The sequence below is a fragment of the Patella vulgata genome, chromosome 5, assembly GCF_932274485.2.
Source record: "Patella vulgata chromosome 5, xgPatVulg1.2, whole genome shotgun sequence".
Taxonomy (NCBI): domain Eukaryota; kingdom Metazoa; phylum Mollusca; class Gastropoda; family Patellidae; genus Patella; species Patella vulgata.
The window spans coordinates 54,767,271-54,794,816 of record NC_065883.2 but is presented as its reverse complement, the minus strand read 5'-3'; the positions used below and the strand labels follow the sequence as shown (position 1 = coordinate 54,794,816).

The 27,546-nt window shown below is 32.7% G+C and overlaps 3 protein-coding genes across 3 annotated transcripts in view; 2 read left to right on the top strand and 1 right to left on the bottom strand.

Moving 5' to 3' along the window:
• The first annotated feature begins 181 nt into the window (after positions 1-181).
• On the top strand, positions 182-14,210 carry LOC126821110 (pecanex-like protein 4). Its single transcript, XM_050549435.2, has 10 exons — positions 182-250; positions 818-1,632; positions 1,936-2,106; positions 2,291-2,829; positions 3,776-3,894; positions 4,185-4,665; positions 5,849-7,126; positions 7,965-8,085; positions 8,764-8,950; positions 10,068-14,210. Exons 2-10 carry the CDS (start codon positions 914-916, stop codon positions 10,317-10,319), a joined length of 3,867 nt encoding a protein of 1,288 aa, XP_050405392.1. The 5' UTR covers positions 182-250; positions 818-913; the 3' UTR covers positions 10,320-14,210.
• Positions 14,211-14,771: 561 nt separating this feature from the next.
• Positions 14,772-20,355, top strand: LOC126821126 (putative OPA3-like protein CG13603). The gene is made up of 2 exons (XM_050549460.2): positions 14,772-14,955; positions 16,560-20,355. The coding sequence occupies exons 1-2, from the start codon at positions 14,817-14,819 to the stop codon at positions 16,913-16,915; spliced, it is 495 nt and encodes a 164-aa protein (XP_050405417.1). The 5' UTR covers positions 14,772-14,816; the 3' UTR covers positions 16,916-20,355.
• A 1,435-nt stretch (positions 20,356-21,790) lies between these two features.
• LOC126821116 (polypeptide N-acetylgalactosaminyltransferase 2) overlaps positions 21,791-27,546 on the bottom strand; it is a 41,200-nt gene continuing 35,444 nt past the window's right edge. The window contains exons 14-15 of the mRNA XM_050549442.2: positions 26,562-26,681; positions 21,791-24,113 (exon numbers count right to left, since the gene is read on the bottom strand). Of these exons, the coding sequence (XP_050405399.2) occupies positions 23,958-24,113; positions 26,562-26,681 (276 nt within the window). The 3' untranslated portion in view covers positions 21,791-23,957. The remainder of the gene's footprint in view (positions 24,114-26,561; positions 26,682-27,546) is intronic.

The following is a 27,546-nucleotide window of genomic DNA, read 5'->3' as shown; positions in this document are numbered from 1 at the left end:
TAGATGTTTTGTTTTCGAATTTCTTGAAACTCGTGTTTACGTTTTGATCTACTGTTCGAAATTATTCCAGATTTATACATTATGTTTCAGTTAATAATACACTTCCGTATCACTATAGAATTCCATAGCGGAAAGCTACGAAAAATAATTCGAAACCAAAACCACTAGCTCTGAAAATGCCATTAATGGTACCAAAATTGTAATCATTGTTTAGACACAAACAATGAAAACCAAAATATTTTTTTATTGGGTATGATTTTATCGGTGTAATTATGTTTCTAGATTGAATTATTATTTGCTAGGTATGATTTCATAATCTACAACGTGTTAAAGACCGATCAATATGTTAAAATACGAAGTAAACATATGCGACAATTTGGATTATATTGTTGTGAAGATGAAAATTGGAATGGTTCATCATGCATAGTCCTTAGTTATTATACCCACTAGCTACCACTCAGTGGACTGTCAGAATGATGATAAAGTTACATTTTTCTTTTAACCTTTGGCTTTAGCTTACTCCTTAATTATACCCTACATTTTTGACTGTCAAAAATTCATCATTTGCCTTTTTTAGAGAAAAATCCCACATTTTTATGACAATAATTGCTGTTGGAAGTTATGCTGAAAATAGTACTGGCCTATCAATATGTACATGATGGAATTTTATAACCTTAAGCCTTACAATTACATGTAAATGTCACATCTTAAGTGTACGGCCATTACTCTCTAATGTAAATCTACACAACAACACTAACTACATGCAGTACTAGTACTACATCTGACATCTATTTAACTGACATCTATTCCTTTTCAGATATCAGTACCATCTATGGAGTAAATCCACTAGTTAAGACTTATGATTAACTTCTGTTTTTTCTGGATTTGAGATTTACAACAATAGAATCAAAATATGGGGAGTGGAGTGCCACTCCTAAATGAATACAAGCAGGAATTTTTATGGAAAAGATTTCCCCAAACGGTGTTGGGAGGTCCCAAGCTGCGTTTAGGCTATGATGCTCCTGCCTATGTGTACTTGAATCAAATTTTCTTATGGATTATGCCATGGCTGATAGGTGGTATTTTTACATTAACAATAGAACTATCCTATAGTGATGACATGGTGAAGAATAATCTTGTCTTGTTCTGTAGTGTTTATGGAGCTTGCATGTCAATATTTGTTCTTTTGATACAGATCTTCAGCTCAATTCAGCATGCAAAACAGAAAACTGATGTCAAATTTATGAAGAAACATAATCTATTATCAGAAGAAGATGAAGTAGAATTTGATTCATGCTGTGGTTCAGAAACAGTTCATTTTGTAATTCCACCCAAAAGTTTTAAGATAAATATTTTGGTACATGCTCTGATATCAGGGACATTATGTGGACTATCATTGTGGTATTTGCTGCCATGGAGTTTAAACATACTCTTCTTTTATAACTATGGCGCGACTGCTGTTTTACACATGTTGGGTTGGTTAACTGTTTGTGTAGCTCAGTACCCATTGACAACTGGTTCACCACCAGAACCAGCTATGTATAGAACTATGGATGTATGGGAGTTATCTCCAATAACAAGACCCTTTTATGCACTTCTATGTATTGCATTTCATATTGTACATCTATATGGGTATGTATATATACTGGAATACAACAATCTAATTAAAATCTAATGCAGAATCATACTACTATGAAAAAAACATTACAGACTTATAAGATAAGGTACTGTACCAGTACTTTAGAAGTAAAAGCTTTAAGCTTATACATTATGGTTTGGTTTTATGCTTATACCAAATAGGTCTAGTATTTTAAACTACAAACTGTATATTATTTATTCATATTAACGATTGTGACTTACTGTTATTTCAAGACATTTTCAAGTGTTATTTCAAGACATATTCAAGTATGTTTAAATTGATAATTTTTATTTCAGGAATTACTCTGAGTTTTTGCTGACTAATCAGATATTACATGTTGTGTTTGTGTGTTTACCAGTATTGTGGATATGTGGAGTTTTACCACCAGTAGACTGTTTATTTCTATGGTTATTAGAACAAGTTCATATATTTCTATTAGGAGGATCTCCCATGGCTTCAGATGCAAGGTAGGACTACATGTACACGCAATCACAATTATGAAGTAGGCAGTTTTATTTCTGACCAAATGCACAAAATATGTTGAGGCCATTGACTTTTTTATTTTTAAAAAAATTTGAAAGCAATACTGGTCCTATAAAATTGTATATCTAAACAATAATGATAATATATTTTACTATTTATTTATTACAGACTACTATGTATGCTGGTATTATCTACTGGTGTGTATTTGGCAGCCTATTTTATTCCTGTCACTGTAGGAAACGTAGTTGTGTGTGCAAGCATGGGATACATTTTAAGTACTGATCTAGGTGGACTTGGTAGTCAGCTGTGGATATTCTATCAAACTCATACCAAGAACAAAGTTTCTATCAGCTCACAGAATAAAGCCATTAATTCTACTCCAAGTATTAAGGGTTTCTTATGGTCATGGAATTTATCTACAGTGTTCTATCACTTTATCATGATAGTAATCGTAGGTGTGGAAGCTGGTCTTTTAACCTATGATACTACTATTTTAAACAGTGATTTAAAAGGTGTTCTGGGTTATATTATCGTAGGACTTTGTATAGTAGAGAAGATATTTCGTGAATCTCAATCAGTCTATATATTTTTTGGTTTAGTTCGTAATTTTATATTTCCACCAACAGTTCAAAGAGGTAGAATTTTTGCTTATAGAAAGAAACAGTTAATTCCCCTTGGTTTGATAAGACGGCTTGTTGTGAATTGGGGTAAGTACATGTAGATCGCTTAATTTTGCTTTTGAAACTAAATTACTGACTGCACAAAACCTTGCTTAGACAATTGACAAAAAACATCCCTTTTATTGTGGGTTTTTTTTTCAGTTTAATTATCAAACGCCTTTCCAAGAAAGCAGTGGACTATTAAAATGGGTTTGTCTGTCTGCCGTCCGTCACACTTTTTGGGACACAATAACTCTCCTTCTAATTGAGCTAGAATGTTCAAACTTGGTGTAGAAGTTTATTAGGTCAATACCTTGATGGAGTTCGAAGATGAACATTTTCTGCTTAGGGTAAGCAGAGATAAGCAATTTGATTGGTTGATGCTTTGGGACATGATAACTTATTTGATTGGTCGAGACTTTGGAACACAATAACTCTCCTTCTAGTTGAGGTAGAATGTTCAAACTTGGTGTAGGTGTTCATTAGGTGAATGCCTTGATGGAGTTTGATGATGAACATTGTCTGCTTACGGTAAGCAGAGATAAGCAATCTGATTGGTTGATGCTTTGGGGAACGATAACTTTGGTTATAATGAAGTGACAGCGATGAAACTCTGAATATAGATTCATTATATCATTACTTTGACTAAGTTACATGGTGCGAATTTTCTGCTTAGGCTAAGGAGCGATAACCAATTTGATTGGTCAGCGGAGACTTTGATTCTATCTGATAGAGAGTGATGAAACTTGGTGTATAGTTTGATTACTTGATACTTTTGAAAAAGATAAATGTGCGATTAATTAATATGTGTTATCTATTTATTTGCGATTAATTAATATGTGTTATCTATTTATTTTGGGATTTCGGCGGGGGAAATCAGCCTCACTGTTGGCTTGTTTTACTTGAAACCAAATTGATTTACGTCTTCGAAAAAGATTACTGAATATTTGCTCTGTTGAAATAAATAAAACTTTAAATATGTTTATTTTTCAAGTTGGTCCATTTGTGATGGTGGCTTATTTGTCATTGACAGTAATACAAACTGATGTAAAAGGGTTACAGCTTTCTACTTCAATATGGTATATATTTGGAGTAGTTCGAGCATTTAGAGCGGTAAGTTTTCTAATTTGAGAATACTATATGCTTACTATAATATTGAAATAATAAAATTGTTATTATAAAATGTGTGTAAGAAATTTAACATTTATGAGTGAGATTTATTAATGAAATTATCTGTATCCGTAGAATCAATTAATAATACACTAAAACTTCACTATGGCTCTGTTTGCTGTAAAACAGGTTGTGTATAAGATGCAGTTGACTATAAGGCAGGTTTCTTATTGTGGAATCCACATGCCCTAAAAAGCATTACATTGAGTGTCTGTATTGGGTTTATTTTTCAGGTATGGCAGAGTACAGTTAATGCTTTATTAGAGATGTCTGCAGTTCATCTTATTGTGATAATGTTGCCAAATGACAGTACTATTATGTCACTTCACCCACCAATACTGTTACTAATAATAGGCATGAGCAGAGATCGCTGTTTTCAACTTCTCAATAAACTTTATTTCTTTTTCACACTCCTGCTTTCCTCTTGGCTTGATAAAAAGCAACGCCGTAAATCAACTGCTGTTGTTATTTTTCTCTCTTTTCTTTTCTTTCCCGTTGTCATGGTGATCCTATCTGCAGCAGCCATATTGTCTTCTCCTCTACTGCCTTTATTTACTTTGCCTCTGTTTTTCATTGCTTTTCCTCGGCCATCCAGATTTTGGCCTGAGTCAGTTGGTGCCTCAGCTAATGCCTGCTCTGATTCTGTCTATTATAAACAGTTTGCTCCTGTCTTCGCCAAAGCTCTAAGGAAAATGTTTGCAGATGGTAGTCTAGGTGAGAAATAAATTAATTTTTATACCCCCACATTTCTCAGCTTGCACTAAGCAGGAAGAATTGAGTGCTCCATAGGTGTTACATGTACTGCTATCTCTGAACACTTGTAAATACTCTACAAGTTAGAGTAATTGAGATTTGTTTTTCAAACTTACTAGGATTTTTTGGCTAAGGAGAAACCCTCTTCTGAATTATGCAATGTTAAGAGTAGGGTTTGGCGATATACCGGTTTTTTTTGGTATATGGTGATAAAATCATCAGCGATTTTATCATATCAGACTTATTTCAAAATATTGAAAAATCAGTATATCGTGATAACCAAAATTATCGCGTCCCAATATTGATGTTAATATATATGCTATATCACCATCTTATCGCGACAAGTGATGTACGAAGTTGAAATGGCAATGCGAGAGATCACGATTGATGCAAGGACTCGTAATCGAGGAACATTTGTTTGGTAAGGTCAAGGTTGGACAGTATTTACCCCAGTCGCAATTGTCACTGTCTTGTAAATATCAAAAAGTAGATTTTAGAACCCTACCAGTTCTGGTTACATACATGTATTATCGTTATATTAAAACTTAATATTTTACTTCAACTAACTTGTATGACATTCTATTGATAGAATTAAATTAATCAGTAATAATAGCATTATTAAGTACCAGCAGGTCTAGGGTAAATCTCCATCATGCATGGCATCTACCAACGTTAGCAACAATAAATTAACATGAAGCGACGATTTAGACACACATATAAATTATCACGGTAATATAATTTATTGTGATATTTGATAAATTATTATCACGATATTTTTGGGGATTATTGCCCAACCCTAGTTATTGCCTTACCAAAACATTGTGCATATAAATGTTCTACTGGTTGGGGGTTTTCAGATTTTTGTTTCCCATCATTATTCAGTGTTTCACATCATATTTTTGTAGAGTTACATCTACATGTACTGTCACTTATCCAAGGGTCTTTAAGGTTTTTAAAAGCTTGTCTGGTTATTTTAAAATTTTGAGCTTGATTCACCATGTCACCATTACCATAAGCAGAATAAAGTATTGTGTTAATGAGACATTTCATTCCTAAAAAATTGCAGAGATGAGAAAAATTATGAGTTTAATATAGGGTAATAATGACCAAATTAATTTAATAATGTATAATTTGATACTTTCAGGAGAGGCTAAACCTGGGAATCATTATATGGTACGATTTCAAGATCGCCTGGCATGGTTTACAGTATTAGAAAGAGGTGCCACGTATTGTACTGTAAACGTGAAAGGTCTAGAACTTCAAGAGACGTCATGTCATACAGCAGAGGCAGCGCGAATGGACGATATCTTTGAACTGGCCTTCGAGAGAGATAACATAGGATCATGTGGTCTTAATGCATATCCATTGCATTCTTTGACACCTGTTGATGCTATAGGTGTACAGACATATTCTGATGCCAGGAATGTACTTACAGGAATCATAGACTCCCCTGACAGTCTCGCAATAACAATGTCGTATTTTGTTAAAAGTTTAACTTGGATAATACTCCATCATGTTAATAAGCAAAAGATTAAAGAGAACAAAGAAACTGAAAGACAAAAGGAAAAGGCGGTGGCCAGGAAAGAGAAAGAATATTTAGGTATTGAAAAAAGAAGTTCTGCCAGGAAATCAAAGGGAGAAATAAATCATAATAATCAAAAATCTGATTTAAACAACCACAAGAGTCGACATACTTCTATCACTCAGATGCAAGAAGTAAAATCCACTATTAAAAATGATTTGACAATGGTTGACACAGATTCTAGACCCGTCTCTGCAGTTTCTGCTAAAAAGAAGCGTAAACCATCTCAAACCTCCTCTATTCACAGCTTTACAGACAGTATTTGGTCAGATGATTTTGAGGTAGAGAAAATAGAAAAAAAGAAAATAAATGTTATCAATTCGTCCAGAAATCTGAACACCCCAAACACAAGGAGCAAGATGTCTGCTACTTCTGTAACAGAAACACCCCGTCAAAAATCTAAGACAGTTTTTGATGATGAAATTGATGATTTGTTAGACGATAGGACTTTTGGAATGCCTGTCGTGGATGCACACAGATCAAGCAAAATGGCTGAACCCTTGTTTTCTAAGCCTGTCTCAAATAAGAGAACTCAATCTAACAACCATATCTATAAGCCAGTTACAAACTTAGCTGGATCACCTGATTTTAAATGTCAGTATTCTGCTCATATCAGTTTACCTATTAAATGGAGGGAATTACCTATAGAATACTCACAGTTATCTCGTCATATCAGTCAATTTCCTACAGATTGGTATAAACATGTTCTATCACAACTTGATTGGTCTGTTATAAGTTGTCCAGCAGAAAAAGTAGCACTAGAGGTGGCTGCCGATGATGCTTTAACTAATTGTTATTCTCAGTTAATTATGGCATGTTTTTCTGGATTTGATTTTCAAAGTAAGTAATGGATTGTGTTCTTGTCTGTTTGTTAAAATACCCATTCACCAAGATTATTAGATTGTGTTAAAGGAGGGGGTCCTTCAGTTTCTATATTCTAAAAATTCTATGAGCTGCCGTTCCAAGTGCTACCCTTGATTAAAGAATTCTTTAGTGCTGTCACCAATACTACAATTGCTTTCAGTATAGCTTAAAGCTATGTTCCCAGAAAATTATTTATCGTGTGGTTATTTCCAATAAAAGTATAGCAATTTTGGTATATATGGAAAGTAGAAATATCCAATCTTACTAGAAAAATACTGGATTCCCTAAAAAACACTCATGGAGCGCATACAGGACAAAAATGTACGGGTTTCCCTAATCGACAGCCCGACGATTAGGAGTGTCTGCATGCGTGACGTCAAAGGTTGCACGCGGAGATTGAGCGCGTGATGTACATGTTGATAAACTTTATGAAGAGTTAGACGTACAACACTTTCTGAGATAAAAATCACAGAAAAAAAATGCAGGCATTGGATAATCCGAGAATTTAATTACTCTTCGATATTTGTAATAAATAGTCAGCGATACTGACTTTACATGTACTTTACATGTATTTTGTTTATTTTATTAGTGTCTGCAGAAGACATAATTATTGGTTATGTTGGCATACTGTTTGTGGTTAATTAAACTCACTGTATCAATGACTAATGTTGTTCTTGAAAACACCCAAACAATTAGCTATTTACTGAGGCAGAACTACACGAATAAGACTAATATTATAGTTATAATTTTTGTCCAGAATGAAAATCTCTATTAATCATCCAACTAATATCATAAATGTCTTGTTTACTATCAGGTAAATATGGAGGAGCTAATAGTCTGTATAAAACATATATTGGTGATGTGCCGTGGAATGCTATGGTAGATTGGCTAGCCGAGGAAAAGGAACTTTATGGCTTAGTTATCAAGGCATTTAGGTACTAATTTTGTATATTTAAATTCCCGGTAAAAATGCAATGATGTAAAATGTAAACGAACTGTTCACAGAGAATTTACTGAAAAAGCACCTTTAGTCTTAAACCTTTCGCTGCGGCAATCAAAATGGGTTAATTATTGAACAGTGCAAAATGGCTGTTTTAATTAGAAATGCATTAATATGTTCAGGGCAAAAAAAAAAACCCAAAAAGAAATGGTTTTAGACCTTTTATGTAATAGGAAAAGTTGATAAACTCCGCTTCAGAATCATTGTCAGCAAATATGTCTTGCAGAACATACTCCAAAGTTCTTTCCACACAATTGTACATAGGAGGGAATATACTTAACTCAGTCAGCCAGCTTTCGTTGATAGTATAAAGTCGTATAAATGTGATGTTTCGCATGGAATGAAATATGAAGTCTGTCAAATTTTTGCGACTTGTCGCAGCGAAAACATAAACACCTCAGAAGAACTAATAGTAATAATTATAATGTAACAATAAATGAAAGAGAAATACATCACCAAATCAAGGATTTTAGATTAACAAAAAAAGTCAAACCCAGTCACACAAGTGAGTTGCAATTCGATTTTTCTGGTAAAATTTATTAATACATGTACCACTAGTATTAGAAATACCTTGATTTGATACATTTATTACATGTTGTAATTGTATTTTAAGATATGGGTTTAAGTTGATGATTGATCATATGATAATGGGCGACATTAGTAGTCATGAGGAATTAACTGAATATTTACAAGATTATGATGATAATTGGTACATTGGTTTAGAGACAGAAGATGATTGGAGAAATGGCATTGTTGATAACAAACATAATTTATTCTCACTTGGACATAACTCCATCCAGGTTAGAACTTATTTACATTCTCAATATTTTGTTATATATATTCTGATGGTATGCCGAACATCTATGAGGAACCATTAATCATTTGCTCTGTTTTACTTACATGTATGGGTGATACTCAACTTTATGTTCCATAATTGAGTTTCTCAATCCTGCAAATTGAGACAATTGCTTTAAAAATGTGATATTGGGCTATCAAGCCTGTTCTGACTGAATAAAATAATGTCAATCACCCACAACAGCTAAAACATTGTCGCCGTGTTTGATTACATCACAATTCTATTCAAACCAGGTCTTGGAACTAACAGAAATGAATAACATGTCAATTGATCGAATGCCATTCTGTCAGTGCAAAATGTCCCTGACTCACAGTCAAGTTCCCCCTGTCTGATATTTAAAACAGTATTATACATATGATGTAGTGGCTAACACATGTTACAAAGTTGAGCTTAGTGACTAACTACATGTATGTACAGGTCATTATATAAAGAATTTTGACTTGATGATCTACAGCTTACGTAACGAGAATCAGGCATGTAGTCTGAAATTAGACAAGGGGATCTCAGACATTATTGAATTTGAAAGACAATACATTGGTATTCTAAACTAAAATAAAACATACTGCATATTGACGGAACAACAAATTGACAGTTGACAAATCCAAGCAATGTTTTTTAGGCATCTTTAAGATTGCTGTACATTTTCCAGTTATTATGGGAGATTAGATAAAGAGCTGGTAGTTCTCACTATAATAGTTAAAAACTGGATAATGTAAAGGGAATTTGCTGAAAATTTCAATCAAATTGTCCCTGAACTGAGTATTGAGCGGTTGAATTTTGGGCCTAGCTTCGATCATCAGTACTAAAGTCGGTACGATAAAAAAACATAGTCTTGATTATCCAGTTTTTTATTTAATCAGAAGCGGCAGACTGGGTTCTAATCCAGTAAATATCGGAGGCTAGCGATGGCATCGAGAGATGATTATGGTCTAGATAAGTTAATTAATGTCTAATTAATAATTTAGATAACATTTCAGGCGTAAAGAAAGACCTGCAATTGGCAGATTTAGCTCTTGCATAATGTATGTTTAACTATTTAATGATAACATCTATTTTTGTAGGGAACATACAACAGTAGAGTGCTGTCACTTCAAGAAGTAATGGTTCACATTGGTCGTTTAAATGAAGAAGTAGTAAAAGGACAGTGGGCTAATCTCAGTATGGAACTATTATATCTTACCAATGATGATGAAGAACGTTACAGTATTCAAGCTCATCCAACCATATTAAGAAATCTGACAGTTCAAGCGGCTGATCCACCATTAGGTTATCCGATATTCTCTTCACGCCCAATCTCAGTTCCAACATTGTAACCATATTAAAGGTGAAAACAACAATATATTGGCCAGTTTAAGAAAAAATTAGTAGTATACCATACTGAATTCCACTAATATTGTATCTAAATTACATATATATGCTCAGAATTGGTACAGTGGTAAAAAAAGATTTTTACTGAACAACCGATTTAAATATTCATTAAATTTATCATAGAAAAAGAGCAAGAAAACAAAAATTCTGGCAAAAAACAATTGAAAATACAATGAATCAGCCTCTGTTGTATCATTAATCCATCTAGTTTTGCATTTATGCCTTTAACCATGATAATCTCGTAAATATACAAACTTGTTGATTATTCATATATCTAGTAAATAGATGAATAGTTTTCCCCCTAAATCACGTTGGTGACCTCTGTCATTCAATATATTAAACATATGCTATACATATGAAAATATGCAATCTATAAGCCATTATTAGCAATAGTAATCACTATTTAATTCAATACATAGCAATGAACACTCAGAACATTCTTGCAATACCCTGGATGTGTCAGTGGATGAGGGGTAAAGTTATCAATGTCGTACTTTTTAGAAAGACGATAAACAGTTTAGGCTTTGTGTATGGTCTGTATTCAGCACCGACATTAAAGCTTTTAATTTTTTATTGAACAAACAAAACAGATAATAATAGAATTATTACTGACTCAAGATGATATTGAAGCGGTGCATGTGGATATTATTGAGCGCATTATTCCCGATTGTATTGCCACTATCACAAAAATTATTTTAAAAATTTAAAATGACAATGTAGGATTATTTATTCTTTAAATAACTGTATTTGAATTCCCTGTTTGAATTTTCTCTTCATTAACAATGCAAAGATGTCTTACTGTAAAATCAATTTATGTAATTGCCTTAGTTTACAGTATAGTTATGAAATTGCTATTCATCCGCAAATTATTTCACTTTTCTATTTATTTATTTATGCTCAATTTATTTTTTACCGTCCATGTCAATTGTATGACAACAACTGCTGCTATTTATTCCCACCTGAAAACAATCAAAGAACAAATATTTATAAGCTAGAAAATGTTAAAGGAGAAGTCCCACATTTCACAGGGTCCTCTGGGATGAAAAGGGTTAGGGGGAAGAGGAAGTATGCAAATCAAAGGCCAAAAGGTAAAGAAATAGCCTTTTTACCTTTTCTTAGAGTTTGATCTTAAAATATGGTTGGAAATGATCTCCAAAACAGTTTATAGGAATTATGTAACCCTTTTTAGAGCACTATCTTCCAATTTTTATTTTGATACTATTAGTAGGCTTTGCCAAGGGTGAATGGTTAGCGTGCGCGCTGTATCATAAAGTCTATCATTGAGTCGACTGGCGTTTCGAATCCCCGGTTGTATGTGACAAGGAGTAGGGTTGCCTGTCCAACCTCGTGGGTTTTCTCCGGGTCCTCCGGTTTCCTCCCACTGCTAAAGACCCCTATGCGCAAGCGAATTATTGAAATAAAAATGAAAAACCATGTTAGTCCCAAAATGACCTAGTTTGTGTCGAGTGGACGTTAAACCCCATTTCTCTCTCTCTCTCTTTGCCAAGGGGTATTTAAGACACAATAATAACTTTAAAATTTAAAAAGTTTGTAACAACAGGAAGTTTGTGTTTATTTAAAAACTTATCATAAAACTTGAGGTTATAGCTTAGGACTGGGTTTTTAAGAACATTTCACACATAATTCGCCAGTTTCATTTATATATCTGGGATTTCTCCTTTAAACTTGAGCATCAACAACACCTTCTATGTAACATATAGAAGTCAACAATGAACAATGATCACATACATCATATCATCACATCTCATATTATTTAAATGAAAGTGCTTTGTTACATTTTTTTTTGTCATCCATCAGAAAGTTTCAGCCTGTGTACTTATTTTGTATTTATTTAAGTGTGAACTGTATATTTATATTGTTATATTACACAGAAGTTTTGAAGTGAATATGAATGTCTTAACACTTCTTTATTTGCTATTGGTAAATAGGTGATTTTATTTAAAATTTGGTATTTCACGTACTAAAAATAGACTGAAAAATTACTGTATGCATAAATTTTTGTGATGTTAAATCCAGTAATAAATTGATTATTATGTCATTTGTCTGCATGTTTGTAAATTGATTGTATACATTTCTATTAAGACCATAGATTAATTAAATAGTTATTGATTGAATACTTATAAATTGTACATATTGTGTACTTTAATTAATGCTGTCAGATAAAATACAATATATTATCTACAGTTAGAGAATAGAAATGGTTTATTTATGAAATGAAAGCTGTGAGGTTGTATTAGTAATTTTATGATCGTGCATAATTCTGAACAAGCATTATTTATTCAATTGAACAGCCTTTTTATAAAATGCATAGGCTACATGTTAGATTTCCAATAAAATTAGGTAGTTTATTTTAATAAGTAATTTCTAGCTGGATAAGACAATTTTAGACTGGAAAAGCCTCAATTCGCATTTTGGAAAAGATCTCTTCAGTTATTCTCTAGAAGTATTCAGAAGTTTTTTTGTGTAATTACTACTGTAAAAGAATTCATGTTGAACTACAAATCAACAAAGTTTTATATTATGCATATAACATATAATTTGATTAGGATGACTGGATTTAGGTTCAACATGTTTCAATAAAAATTGTACATTATATTGTGCATGTATCTGCATAGGACAAACAGCCTTCTTTCAAATTGTGCTTTTTAAATTTTGAGGTCAATTAAAGATAAGGGCATTCAGTAGTTAGTCTGTAATGTAGACATACCTTCAAGAAGATTATTCATTTGATATGTTCTATTGTGCACTTCATTATAAACTGTTTGTTTGAATTTAATAATCGAATGGAGGATTCCATTTAATGATCTGAAATAATATACTGAATATTGTCATTAAAGTACAATGTAATTGCAAATATTTTTGAAATATTGGTTTGGTTTGGCTTAATTTTAAAATGTGCCAAATTGTTAGATTTATAAGAAGCTGATTTCCAATTATTCTTGTCCTTGAACATTGTATTTGAATGTTAATATTCACTATAATAACTTGACTGTGATATAAATGTTTGTGTGTCTTCTATTTATTGTATTATAATATTGTAAAGACCGATTCCAACTGGCATTAATTGAAAGGAATATCACAACATTAGGTGACGCCTGTTAGATCCCTCAAACTATAGCATTTCTGCTTGTTTCGTCATATTTGAATGCTCATTCTTGATTGCAATTGTTAATTCAACTGAATGATTTATATGGGAACACTGAAAATGTTGATTGAAAGTTCTTTCGATTGAAAATTAATTTGATACGATTGATACCAGTAGGAATCGTGCTTAAATTTTTGTTCCTTTAAAACATAAGCTTACTTGTACATATATTTGTAATGTAAAACAATATTTAAGTCTATGTTGCTAATGGATTAAGATGGAGAAAAGTTTAACTATTCCATTGATCAATAATTAAAGAGATTTTGTTTAGTTTGTAAACTAATTAGTCCATTCAATCAATGGTTCAACGAAGAAATGGATGCAAATATTTGAGCCCTGAGTATATCACACCCGAAGAAAAAAAGTAGCCATTCTTTGACAGTGGTTGGGTTTTTGGAATTCTATGTATCCACTGTTAATTTATGCGGAAGTTGCATTGACCAGTGGGTCAATAATATTTCATATAAGTTAAGTAAGAACTGAGACAGTGTTGAAGAATGACAAATTTATATATTTGTTTTCCAGTTTGCTCCTTTTAAAGAAAAGGGATAATATCCATTTATTCGTTGATATACATGTACATGTATACAAACGCAAATAAATAGAGAAAATGTACCTTAGTCCCCCAAAAAAATAATAATAATTATGGTAATAAAATGTGTTGAATTCAGTTGATATTTTCGTTTTATAATTTTGTGTTTACTTGTAATTGATCTCTTAAGCCATGGACCTTATAATATTATAAGGTCCATGCTTAAGCTTGCATTGGGCCCCCCCCCCTCCCCGGCTAAAAATTCCATGGGGGCCCTTGCATCATCAACAGTGAAACGGTAAAACGGGATATATTCCGGCACAGACCCTAGGGCCTAGACTGGATAACCTGCTCTAATTAGTCTGATACGTCAGACTCGCTCCTACGTCACTCCTTTTCTGACTTGCACAGACCCCTGGCTGCCTTACTGTCCCCCTTGGCGGAGTGGGGGGGGGGGCTTTAGCCCCCCCCCCCCCAATCAAGAATTGCTTCCGTCGGCCCTGTTTTACCGTAACGTAACATGAAATATTTATTTATGTTCGAAAAGAAATAAATAGATATGGTAACACATTTATCGTTTTATAAAGCATCAATCAATCAGACTTATCCTAAGCAGTAAAATGCACGCGATTAAAACTAGACAAAGTAGTAAACAAATTAAAAGATGAAAAGGGGAAATCACTCTGATTATTTTCGTAGCAGACAAATACTTCCGGGTGAAGCAATTTTGCTGAAAGTGACAACATGGTCGGTCCGTTTCCCATCGTTAAACTTGGCTATTTAGCATTAAAACAAATTAGTAAGCCACTTGCCAATGCTTTAAAAAGTAGGGCCAAATCAAGCCCTTTCTTTAGAAACTATGTGTGTATGCCACCTGCCCAGAGTAAGTATTATACTGGCCATTAATGTTATAGTATTTTATATCATGTCGGTTGGTTTAGATTGAAAATGAAAGTCATCAACAAATGAAGAGGGACTCTTTACCCTTATGACAGTGTAGATGATCTAACGTACAGATAGATCTATCTAAAGTCTGGGTTTTATTTTTAAAATAATTTTTTATTTAGCTAATAATAAGTGGTGGGTGTTTTGCACCAGATTAGGCCTGGTTACTTATGGACGTTATTATAAGGTCCATGCTTAAGTTGAAGTAGCTAAATCTCTGACTCATTATCATCCAAAGTTTAAGACATTGAAAACACAAATTATTTGTCAATTTAAATCAACATTTGTGATGTGATCTTACCGCGGTAAAAGATGGGGCTTGATATCCAATTTTTAAGACAAAATAAACATATTACCATTGGTACACGAATCGTGTACCATACTGCGTTTCAGCGCCATTTGTAACGAGGGACTTGAAAAACGAGGCTAGACATAATCCATGAGTTATGTCATTCGGTGACGCCATTTTCTTATCTGGAGAGCATACCCAATAAATACTATCGGTGTAGACTGGAATGACCGGACGTTAGAGATTGCCACTCAATTGAGACTTCTTGCGAATTTCATCGAACATAATTGATTTGACAATAGAGTAAAAATGGAAACGATTGAATGTAAATCAGTTCATATACATTCATATTACATTATTATATGTGTTGCGACCCATTTGTGTTAATTTCTAGGAACCAAATATTAGCAATTTAGCTCCTTTAAGCCTTAACTCTTAAGCCCACTGAAGGGCGTACTATGCAACTTCAAACCAGTAACCATAAAGCCAAGTTCATACCCAAGCTTAAAGGAGGGAATCAGAACAGTGACAGAATCTACAACTAGACAATCCCAGTCAAATTATATCCTGAATAAATTGAATAAATGAAATGGGGTTTAACTTTAACATCCTACAGTTTGGCTTTTCTGCTCCAACTTGGCTAATGAAGACGGGCGTATGCCATACAGTGTGCTATGAAGGAAATTTTGCCCAGACATTGGAAAAACTGTGACACATGAAACACGGTTTTCGACAGAACAAAGGTGATGACAATGTAGGCCCATATCAGGTTTTAAGTCTCTGAACGTCATTTTAGAGATTGATGAATCCCTTGCAAGTTGCAAACTACAATATTGTGAAAGGTAAATCTCTAAAATGAATATCAGTCAAAAAAGCTCCAATTCTGTTCAATATTACAAAGATATGATGAACTGAAAATTTGCCAACATTTGACATTCTCTGCAAACAATATAAAAGGATATAGTCAAAACAAGCTGGCATGACATATAATCTTTGCTAGAATTTGTTGCTGAGCCATTCTGATTTTGTTTTTTGTTTTTATTAGATGTTAAATAATCAATTTTCAGTACATTTAGCATGGATTATAACCTTTGGAAAATGTGATATTTTGGGAAAAATGGAAATGACACACAGAGACTTTAGGTATTAAGGCATTAAAATGATAATATTAGTATAACGACTTGCTAATCAGAATTATGTGTCTATATATCAAACAATAGTTCTGTATTGCATATTTTATTTTTCATTTTCAGTATACCATTGGATGGATGTCAATGTAAGACTTAAATTAATGGGAATGGGTAAAGCAACACATGTTGATAAACTCAGTGACTCCATGGCAATAGAACTAGGAGCAGAGATGTTAGGAGAATTCATCTTATTTACTTCAGCATCAATAATACTTTATATGGAATATTCACGTTCTGCGGCAAAAGAAGAACTAAAAGAACAGGCAATGTTACAAAAAGACTTAGAATTAGAAAGACGTTTACAGGAATTAGGTTTAATAAGTGAAATGCAGGATGCTAAAATAAGGGAATTAGAAAGAACTGTTGGAGATTTAGATAGTAGAAATCTTAGTTTAGCCAGCAAATTATTTGGTAAATGAAAATATCGATAGTTTACAAGTGTGTATGTGTTGTAAGTATATAGATGATACTGCATTTATAAGTATTTTGAAATGGTTATGTGATTATTTTTTTTAAATAAAATACCCAAACAATCTCTTTTTTAATAAAATACCCAAACAATCTCTTTTTTAATAAAATACCCAAACAATCTCTTTTTTAAATCAAATAAAATGTGTTGTATAGACCATTGATAATTTATTAGTGAAACTGTCAATATAACATGGGCTGAAAATAACTTGCTACTAACTCTAGAAGCCATTTAGTCCTTTTACTAAACTCAAATTTTATCTTAACTCTTGTTTGGACAGGATTGATTGACATTGTATATATTTTAGATGGTTGGATGAGGAATTGAAATTTGAGCAAAAATGCAACTGAGTAAAAATTAATATGGCCCCAAATAAGTCATTGTAAAGTCTCAAAGGGCCCATTTCAAGAAGTACACATAAATCAAGTATTTTACTCTACAACTCCTTTATTGAACTTACATGTATGTAACTATGAAATAACAGATCAATGGCAAATAGATATTACAAGATCATGCATAATAAAAAAAAAAACTATATTGTTATGCTTAACCATGCAATAACTAGACATGTTCAATGTTATTGCACACTAGTTTTAGTAGAAATCATATAGAGAAGTGGGGTGGGTTTTCTGTGCAATAACAATAAGCATGTTGAGCAGTTGTCAATGTTACAAGTCATTTATAGCACGCTATAAATATAACTTGTAGGCATTTTATGTTTCTATTGAGTTTGTTTATAGAAATGTAAAACTTTATGCCATGTATAATACATTATATGGAATAACCTCTAGTTCCTAGATAAAAATTACTTCATACCAGTCTGTACAACTTGAAATTACTGCACCTGAGACTGCCTCAAACTACTGAATCAGACGATCTGGGGCAGTATATGGAACACTAGTAAATGATGGATTTTTTAATGGCTGTCATGTTTGGATTGATGATCATAGCCCTTCATTGACCACAGTCATGACTCTCAAGTATTATGCCATTTCCATTAATGCCTTTATCTAGTTCACTGCAAATGCTACTTGGGTTGGAAAATACTATATTTTCGAAAAGCTTCATAAATGCCTATTTGTAGCACATTTATGAGTTTATTATATACAGTAGTTAGTTTTTATATGCCCACATTTTCATGTGGAGGTATATTGTTGTCGCCCTTGTCCGTCTGTCCCTCCACAATTTGTTTGTGGACACTCTACAGGTAACAATTTTTATCCGATTTGACGAAACTTGAAACATAGGTCTATCTCCCAAAGATCTCGCTTCCTTTCGATATTGCCATGTATCAGACCTTAACTTCATGGATTATGACCCCTGATTGTACGAAAAATCACATTTTTAGCTTCTGGACACTCTAGAGGTCACAATTTGAACTAATTTTGATGAAACTTGAAATGCATGTTTATAACCCAAATATTGTGTTTCCTTTTGAAATTCGCGCACATCGGATCGTAACTTCTTGAATTATGGCCCCTGATTGTACGAAAAATTGTGTTTTTAGATTGTGGTCCCTTTAGAGGTCACAGTTTTTATCTGATTTAAAAAAACCTTTTAGTATATCACTGTTACACCCTAATGATGGTTGAGTTTGAATTTCGTGAAAATCAGACCAAAACTGCCGGACAAAATGGCCACCCCTCGTATGCAAACGGTGTAAATATATGGTATATTAAGGTTGTGGGGTATTGTTGACCCTCTAGAGGACACAATTTTGATCCGATTTTGAGAAAACTTGAAATATATCTTTATATTATAAAGTTTATAACCCAAAGATCTTGGTCCCTTTCTATATTCTCGCACATATCGGATCTTAACTTCTTGAATTATGGCCCTTGATTGTACAAAAAATCACTATCCATCTCTTGCTAAATGTGGTCGTATCCTGCCTGGCAGCCGCTGGTTATGAACTGGAATAAAAACACCAAAACATTTACCTGATATATTATACATGAAAGTAAACCATGTCACTAGACATGATGGTTATATTTTTTGAAAATTGTACGCCTCCATTAGCTTTCGTCTTAATTTTTACTTACCTATAAATAGATTTATTAACTGATGGAATATGTGCAAATGACAAAATATTTCTGCAGAATTTTCGTAACTCTTGGTTTTGATTACTGGTCAGCAAGTGTACTTAGTAGAAGAATAGACAAATCACCCAATCTATTAAATTAGAGTCCATAATGGCCACTTTATATGAATGAGTATTTTGGGAAATAATAACCCTAAGGGGTAAAAGGTAAATTGGATCCAAGGGTTAGGGTTATTATTCCCCAAAATACTCATTTATATAAAGCAGATATTTTGGGCTCCAGAAATTCCCGAACCTCCCTGGTACTGACCTACAATTTCCATCTTCCAATGGTCGGAAGGAATGCAAAATTGGATTTGTATTCACTTTTGTTAACAGTCCACCCAGAAAAGCTGCTTCACAATGTAACATATATATGCCCACCAGCAGCAGCTGACAAAACTACTGACCAATAGAGACAGTAACCCTTTGAAAAATCTTAGCGCAAGTCTGCATTTCCAAAAAACTCCTGAGCAGGTAATCTGACCTGTAGGGTGTATGCAAGATTTATAGACATATGGATGGACAACACTATATACTCCCACATAGAATGTGGGTGTATGTGGGGACAAAATAAAATGGGCCAACTGCATCTTTGTAGGCTACTAACGGTATTTGAGTTAAACATATATTATGCAAGAGCTAAATCTGCCTATTGCAGTCTTTCTTTAGGCCTGAAGTGTTATATAAATTATTAATTAGACATTAATTAACTTACCAAGACCATAATAAGCTCTTGATGTCATCGGATGGCTCCTATATTTAGTAGATTTGAAAATGTTTTGTGGTTGATGAAATAACTGTAAAATGGATAGTCGAGACTTTATTATCGTAACAGCGGTAGTAATCACAATCGATGCTAGACAATAATTTATATCCCCGATAGCTTGGCTCAGAGTGAAGTAATTTGACTGAAATTTTCAGCATATTCTCATTTCATTATCTTTTTTTTAACTATTATAGCGAGAACTGTCAGCTCTTTATCTAATCTTACAGCTTTAATAAAGCAAAAGCATAATAACTCAATCATTTATGACAGATAACGGATAAAACCTAGTGATGGAGAATTTCCAGAATCATAGTACCATACTAAACTACAACATATTTATCTATTTAAATTTATTTTGGCAGCTTATAGAATTTTATTTTGTAAGTACCTTGAAACAAATTTTGACATTCATAATATATAATTAAATATGTTTATGGATGATGTGACTGTGATTTATTATGTAGTTATATAAAATTATGTAATGTAGTATGGACTTTGTAAATAAATGAGACAGTTTAAAATTATTGTTGACTTACTTGTCATTGTTAAACAGGGATTAATCAGTGATCTATTGTATTCTGCCCCCCCATCACCATGGCAGGATGAAGCCTAGGGCCTCGAGATCTAGGTGTATACATGTACCAGGTAAAAGTTTTGACATTGTCATAAGCTTTTCTTACATGCACTGTAGTCTTAAACATCCATCATCATCCTCGGCTTTGTTCAAATGTGTTTAAACTTTCTCTAGTCATGGGGGTGGGGGATTGATATCAGTTGGGAAGGGGTCTGTTTTATTATGATTTAATGTCCATCAGAAAAGACAAATCACCCAATCTATTAAATTAGACAGTCATTACCTTCTGGTAATGTATATTATAATAGTATTTGATTTACATGTGTGTGCCAACTGACATTTATGGACCATATTAAAACATGTAGCAATCTCAACCATTAAATTTACAGACAGTATCTAGTGTTTCCAATATATATATCATGGGTTCCATGTCGGCAATATATACTGGTCATGACTGAGGGCTATGGCAAATGACCAAAATTAGATCTGATTGTTGTAAATTTTAATTTCACCCCTTCCAAGTACCCATGCCCTTTTTCACTGATTAGTGACTACATTTCTGCACTAACCGGGCTAATAAAGATCACCATGCAGTGTGCTTTAAGGGGGATTTTTTCCTAGCAGTGGCTTTTGCACCTAAAAATTTGAACTGTCAAGGGTTTTATGTGTATGCAAGACAATGTAAATGGTTGGATTTTTTTTTTCCGTACCATCCCAACGACTAGATCCTTTTTTCATGCCAGCCCTCTGCCTTTCAACACAGACAAGGGGAAACTAGGATGGAAAATTCTGAGTCATGTGCTTGGTCAATACAGAGCCACTGTTGCTCCCCAATGGTTCCCAATAGATTGTGTCAAGGTTCAGATAACATTTTGAAGTTTCTAAGGATATGGAAAAGTAAGTTATGTCTTAAATTGTATAACATTAGTGTCACAATGGGTTGTCTTGAAGAAAATAGATCAACTAGTCTGGTATCTGAGATAGCAACCATGGAATTCAGAGGAAAATTTCACAGGGTAAATCCATTTGTTAAAACCCACTACACTCAGTGACACCACCAGGTTAGAAACTTCAACCAGATCCTTTACGAGATTGTGAAATGGAGTTTGATGAGTTGTTTATGATTAATCAGGTGATTTCAGGACAAACATTTGTTATAGTTCCTTTTCAATTATCCATTTACACAAGGTGTCTTTAAAAGTTTGCCAGGCAACCCTTCTTCTTTTCACATACAAAGCCCTTATCGAACCCATGATTTGCATAGATAACTGGTGATCATTTTAAATCACTTGGTGATCCACAACCCACAAGTTACTAATGTAAAACGATATACATAAATTTCATCTTTAAATGCAATAATTACCTCATACATTCCTGCTGAAGAGAAAAACAAACATTGTTCATGTTGGAAAAAAATGTTTATTTTAATGCTCAAATAATTAAATATTGGATTTTAATAATATAAAAGCTGAACATTACCATATAATAATGACTAGTCCTTTAACACAAATAACAACCTTACAATAAAAGCAATATAACAGATTAAATAAAACCATTCCTAAATATTACATAATGTACTTCAATAGCTGTTTTAATCACATACAATCTGGGTTCTACTATTCTAATTCAGTTACCCTTTAACCTCAAATAAGATTTCTGATTTAATAATAGAATAACAGCATAGGATTCTACTTTTGATTACCTTCATGTGTCTTTTATAAAGCCTACATAATTACCTCTATCTATGCATGCTTTATTAAACCAACTATACTCTATAACTATAATATTGTATCAACACACATAAAACCAGTGGCATATTCAGGAGTGGGAGCATGAGGGCATGCCAAGCCACACCCCTCTTTGGAACATCACATGAAAATAATGCTTCTTTGGGGGTACACGGACCACCTGTTTATGGCAATATAAGTACTCAAAAAGATGTTGTGCCTCTTGTCTCCTTCCTTTTAAACACTCTGAATATACATCACTATATGGAACTGAAATAAAGCTTCAATACTCTATCCAGTTTTCTAATGTGAGATTTTGCTAATTTAGCAAGTATGCACATGTAAATATGTATATGAAATATTGTATGCTTTCTACTGACTTTGTTAGAGTGTAGTATCGTCATCACACTATTATTAATGTATTCAGCTATACAATATATAACCTTGGTATTAAATTACTTCATCTACATATCACATAAGATTAAATAGTTGGAGTATTTGGTTTATATAGTTTAATTCTTGTACAATAAAATAAATCTAATTTACATTAATTAAAACACTGTTACAATACAATTACAATAATTCACACTGATACTTGACAACAGTTACGCTAACTCTGTAAATTTTATGGTATAATGACAGATTTAAATATTTACAACAACATAACTATGGAAGACACATTAATACTGAATATATTATACAACTTATTACAATCACATAAAATTAAAATCTAGCAATATAATGCTATTTTGGCAAGAGGGATAGAATAATAAAGAAATATTTCAATTTTAAATATATTAAATAGACTATAAATGTAAGTACATGCACTCACTATATTATTTGGTTTATTCTGTTGATTATTTTGCCATAATTAATTTGGATTACAGGGGTTTAAAGATTATCACCATGAAGGCCCACATGCCTGAATTGGGATGAGAAAATAAATAATCTAAAATAAGAAATTTAGATTTGTTTAAAAAGTTGTTGTTTTGAGCTTTGATTACCGTATATAGTATATTTTTGAGTAACTTAAAACATTATTACCTGTATCGCCGGTATATATTCACAAATAAAATATTCTGAGCTTCAGTGGGTCTTTAGTTAGGCATACATTTTCATTAGAATGACAATATAAATACAACGATGAAATAAATATTCAATGAAAATCAATATACAGAGAATGTAATTGACCGAGGAAATTATATTTTTGATTTGATATTACGGAACAACATTGGAATATGGAATATAATTCACCATCATGGGTTTGGCTTTGACAATCATTACAAACTATATACAAATAAAATCAGACAGCATATATTTATAGATTTAAGCATGTAAAATGATTTATAAAATATCAATATCAATGGAAGCACATTGTGTATTTTCATTTATAATCTGGAAGTCCTATTCATTAAAATAATATTGAATAATTAAAAAAAATTCTTTAAAAATATTTATATAAACATAAATAACTGAAAGGTTGAGAAATAACAATGGGTCAAATGCTATTTCATTTTTTGTTTCTTATTGCACATAATCTAAATTCATTGCTGGATATGGATTTGGGAACAAGCAAAACCTGTTAGTCAATCTAAAACCACTTCCCATAGAAACTATGTGTATCTAATGGAATAAACACTGTAAAATGGCACAGACACTTTCTTAATCTCATCCTTTCAATTTGAATATTTATAATTGGAAAATATTTATAACATTAAAAAAAATTTTGATCAAGACATAAAAATTATTTTATAAAAATCATGATAAAAATAATGCTAAAGCTGATGAACATGATCCATTATTGTAAAAAAGATTTTGTTTTGATGTTATTTTAAATTTACTTTATGTTTTTTCTAAAGTAAATGAAAATTTCTGTGACTGCAAAGTAGTATCACAATCTTTTGCTATAATTCCACTTGAATCAACTTTTGAACTGTCTATACAGAAAGAAAATTCAGCATGTTTTATCATTGTGTTGTCATTATATCTTTCCCATTTCTGAAAGAGAACAGAAAAAAAGTGGTCATTATGGAAATGAAAATGATCAGTAGTATGATGAAAGAGGTCTGAAGAAACAGAAGCCTTACGATAAACCAATCATTTAGCCAAGCACCTTTAACCCTTGTCGGTTCACGTGGGGTCTCCGTGGACCCCATGCACATGTTTTATAGTGTTTTTTAACAACTACTGGGTACAACTTTCTGAAATTTAATGACTTTGTATCCAATACATTTTTACACATAGCAAGTACCCCTAACTTATAACTCACAGTAGTGATTTTGCTTATGTGTTTGCTGCCTGAAACCATATTGCGTATGCCAGAGTATTCCCTCTTTTAGCATCTGCATGTTACAAATACCAAAAATTAAATGATGAATTCCAAATATTGAATTGTTTTTGTATAAAGCGTGAATTGCCATTTAACCTCTTTATCACATAGTACACAAAGTAGCAATTTGGTGAGAATTATTAAATCTTTTCCATATGTCACTAAAATGTTTTTGGATAATAATTTACTTGTTTTTCAGATGTCAAATATGAATGCAAATAAAAACCAAAACGCTGCCTTTTAATTCAAATATATCTGTACGTAAAAACTTGAATTATAACTGGCGTTCATATGGACCCCATGATACCTGCTACGTGATTCTCACAACGTGAACCCACAAGGGTTAATAAACCAAATAACCATGTTTGTTCTGGTTTTTTAATTACTCATATATACTCTTCAAAAAAAAGTAGGGGATATTGAAATGCAAATACCTATGCAGGTTGGAATATGATAAATAGTCATGGACATTTGACAAGCTTTGAGAGTATGTTCACAGATGAAGAATTTATCGCCCCAACAGAACCACTGAGCTGCACATGCGAAACGCAATAGCGCCATACACGTGGGAGGGGTTCATTGTCAAATTTAACACTTCAAGGAAGAGTTGATGAAAACTGCCACGTGCTGGTTTATCTATTCATGTTTGCTTTCCTATCGGTTCTTGCATAAGATTTACAGTTTAGCGTATCTTTGCTTTAGTGTGTTACGTTTAATTTGATCGGGAGATGTGTTTGTCAACGTCAACTGACAACACTGCAAGAATTGGCCGTGGCACTGCAAGAGGAGTGGGTCAGATTGCCCCAAATCGTGATTGGACGGTTGATTAGGAGCATCACGACGAATTGCTGATTGTCTGAGGATTGGTGGAGCAATTACTCATTATTAAGACAAAAATCAAAAACGTCCATTTTTACTTTTGACGGTGTCTCTCTTTACGAGTGAAATGGGGCCGTCAGATAAGCCGCCCATATGAACTGTTTATGTTCATGTGTAGGCAATTGGCCTGTTATTAACATACACTGGTTACCTCTAATAAAAACAGCAGTGCATTTTCGAAGTTTTGTTTTGTTTCTGAATATCCCCTACTTTTTTTGAAGAGTATATATTGGCATTCATGGAATTAAAAATTGTATTTTAAAATATTTCTTCCTAACTTTCATAAACTTGTAGCATCAATCCATACAAAGACAATCTTTTTCAAAATCAGTTTGTAATATAAGCAGTTGCTGAAAAATAGGCAATTTTGCATGAGTCACTTTCCACGTTATTTTGTGTGCAAAAGAGTCAATTATAATATGATTTTCAATTTGTCTTCATCATTTGATGCCTAGTGCAATATCTGACTAGGCCAAACCAATTTCACAGTCACCAGAAATGGCGTAATTTTAACAAAAAGTATATTTTTAGCCTGCAATACAAATATTTTATTCAAAGTAGTCGTATTTGTTATGTGTTTAAAATCATGACATTTGATTCCGTTCAACAAATAAAATGAAATAATGCAGTCATATAGATATCACAAAATGATTCCTTACTTGTTCAGTTGTTGAGAAATAGCGGATTTGAATAGAAGTGAATAGAAATAGTCACTTTTCAAGGTTTTTGGTCAATAAGTGTAAATAATTATTTGATTTTCATAAATTTTTCATGATGTGATGCTTTATGCCATTTACAATTTCATAAAACTAATTTAAAACATTTTCATTATCACTGGAAGTAATGTCAATTTGGCAAAAACTGTATTTTAAGCTTCCAATACAAATATTTGTTTGAAGTAAAAGATGTTCATTATTCGTATAAAATTATGATATTTGATTTCAATGGACAAATAGTATGAATCAATACAATCATATAGATATCAAAAAAGTGTTTCTAGTGTCTTCCTTTGCCGAGATATAACCAATTTTGTCAGTATATAGTGACGTCAGTTCAAGAGTAACATCATCACTGCATCACAGTTCTAGTTAGAAATTGGAACTGTCCTACACTGTATGTCTTGTAACACAGTCTATTACATATAATGCAATTAAAGAGGGGCATAAAAAGTAAACATGTGTTTAAAATGTATGATATAAGGGTAATTGTATACATGTAAATGTCAGATATGTGATTACCTGTAGTGAATTGTTGGACTGACATTGAAACAGTTTTATAATATTACCAGATGTTATCCCTGTCATAGTTAAACAAAGGTCAAGGTGTTTTATACTTCCATCTTTAGTTAAAGAGAATTCCTAAAGAAAAAAATAATAAATATGTTACACATGTACATATAAATAATATGGTACTATCTTTACAAATACATGTATTTTACATGTAAAATATAATGATCTGGTTCTTTAAATGATGAAAATATGTCAAGTTGGGTCATATTATCATTAGTAAGGGAATATAAATTCTTTATAATAAAAAAAATTTCTATGAAAATCTTCTTGACACACTGATACATGAATATTCAATTTGTAAAAGAGTAAGATAAATGGGGCTTCAAGTTCACTTGACACAAACTAGACTAAGCTATTTCAATTTTATTTCAATTATTCACTTGCATTCTAAGGGGTTTTAGCAGTGGGCTGAAACCGGGGCAGTGGGATGAAACAGTGGGGGGGGGGGGGGCCTTGAAGAAAATTCTTGTGGCTGGGCAAGTGACCCTACTCCTTGTCACGTACAAGGATCGAAATCACACCACTTGTCTCAATGACCTTAAGCGCACACAATAGACCACTCCCCCCCAAAATATTTTCGATTTGAAATTATTCTTTAAAAGTATTACAGATTAATCTTTACCAGTATGTGTATAGGTGCATCACACTAGTCAACATGCAGTGCGTCAAGTGCGTGTATACACAAACTGGTGCTGGTCATGTAGAGTAAATAAAACATCAGGCCTAAATATTGATTGATTTTGACAAGAATCAACTTGGATTCTCCGTGACATAAAGGATCTTCTACTCGTCTTTTTTGATAAAAAAAATATGAACACTCGATAAAATAAAAAAATAATACGTCCACATGAAAATGTGGGCGTATAAAAACAACGCGGCTCTGTCGAGTTTTTTTTATACTTTATCGACGAGTGTTGATATATAGAGAATCTCC

Excerpts from the sequence above, each read along its gene's own strand:
- LOC126821110 (XM_050549435.2), top strand. The coding sequence starts at position 914 with ATGGGGAGTGGAGTGCCACTCCTAAATGAATACAAGCAGGAATTTTTA. Across the intron at positions 4,666-5,848 it reads GTTTGCAGATGGTAGTCTAG|GAGAGGCTAAACCTGGGAAT; the intron begins GTGAGAAATAAA and ends TGATACTTTCAG. Across the intron at positions 8,086-8,763 it reads TTAGTTATCAAGGCATTTAG|ATATGGGTTTAAGTTGATGA; the intron begins GTACTAATTTTG and ends TTGTATTTTAAG.
- LOC126821126 (XM_050549460.2), top strand. The coding sequence starts at position 14,817 with ATGGTCGGTCCGTTTCCCATCGTTAAACTTGGCTATTTAGCATTAAAA. Across the intron at positions 14,956-16,559 it reads GTGTATGCCACCTGCCCAGA|TATACCATTGGATGGATGTC; the intron begins GTAAGTATTATA and ends TTTCATTTTCAG.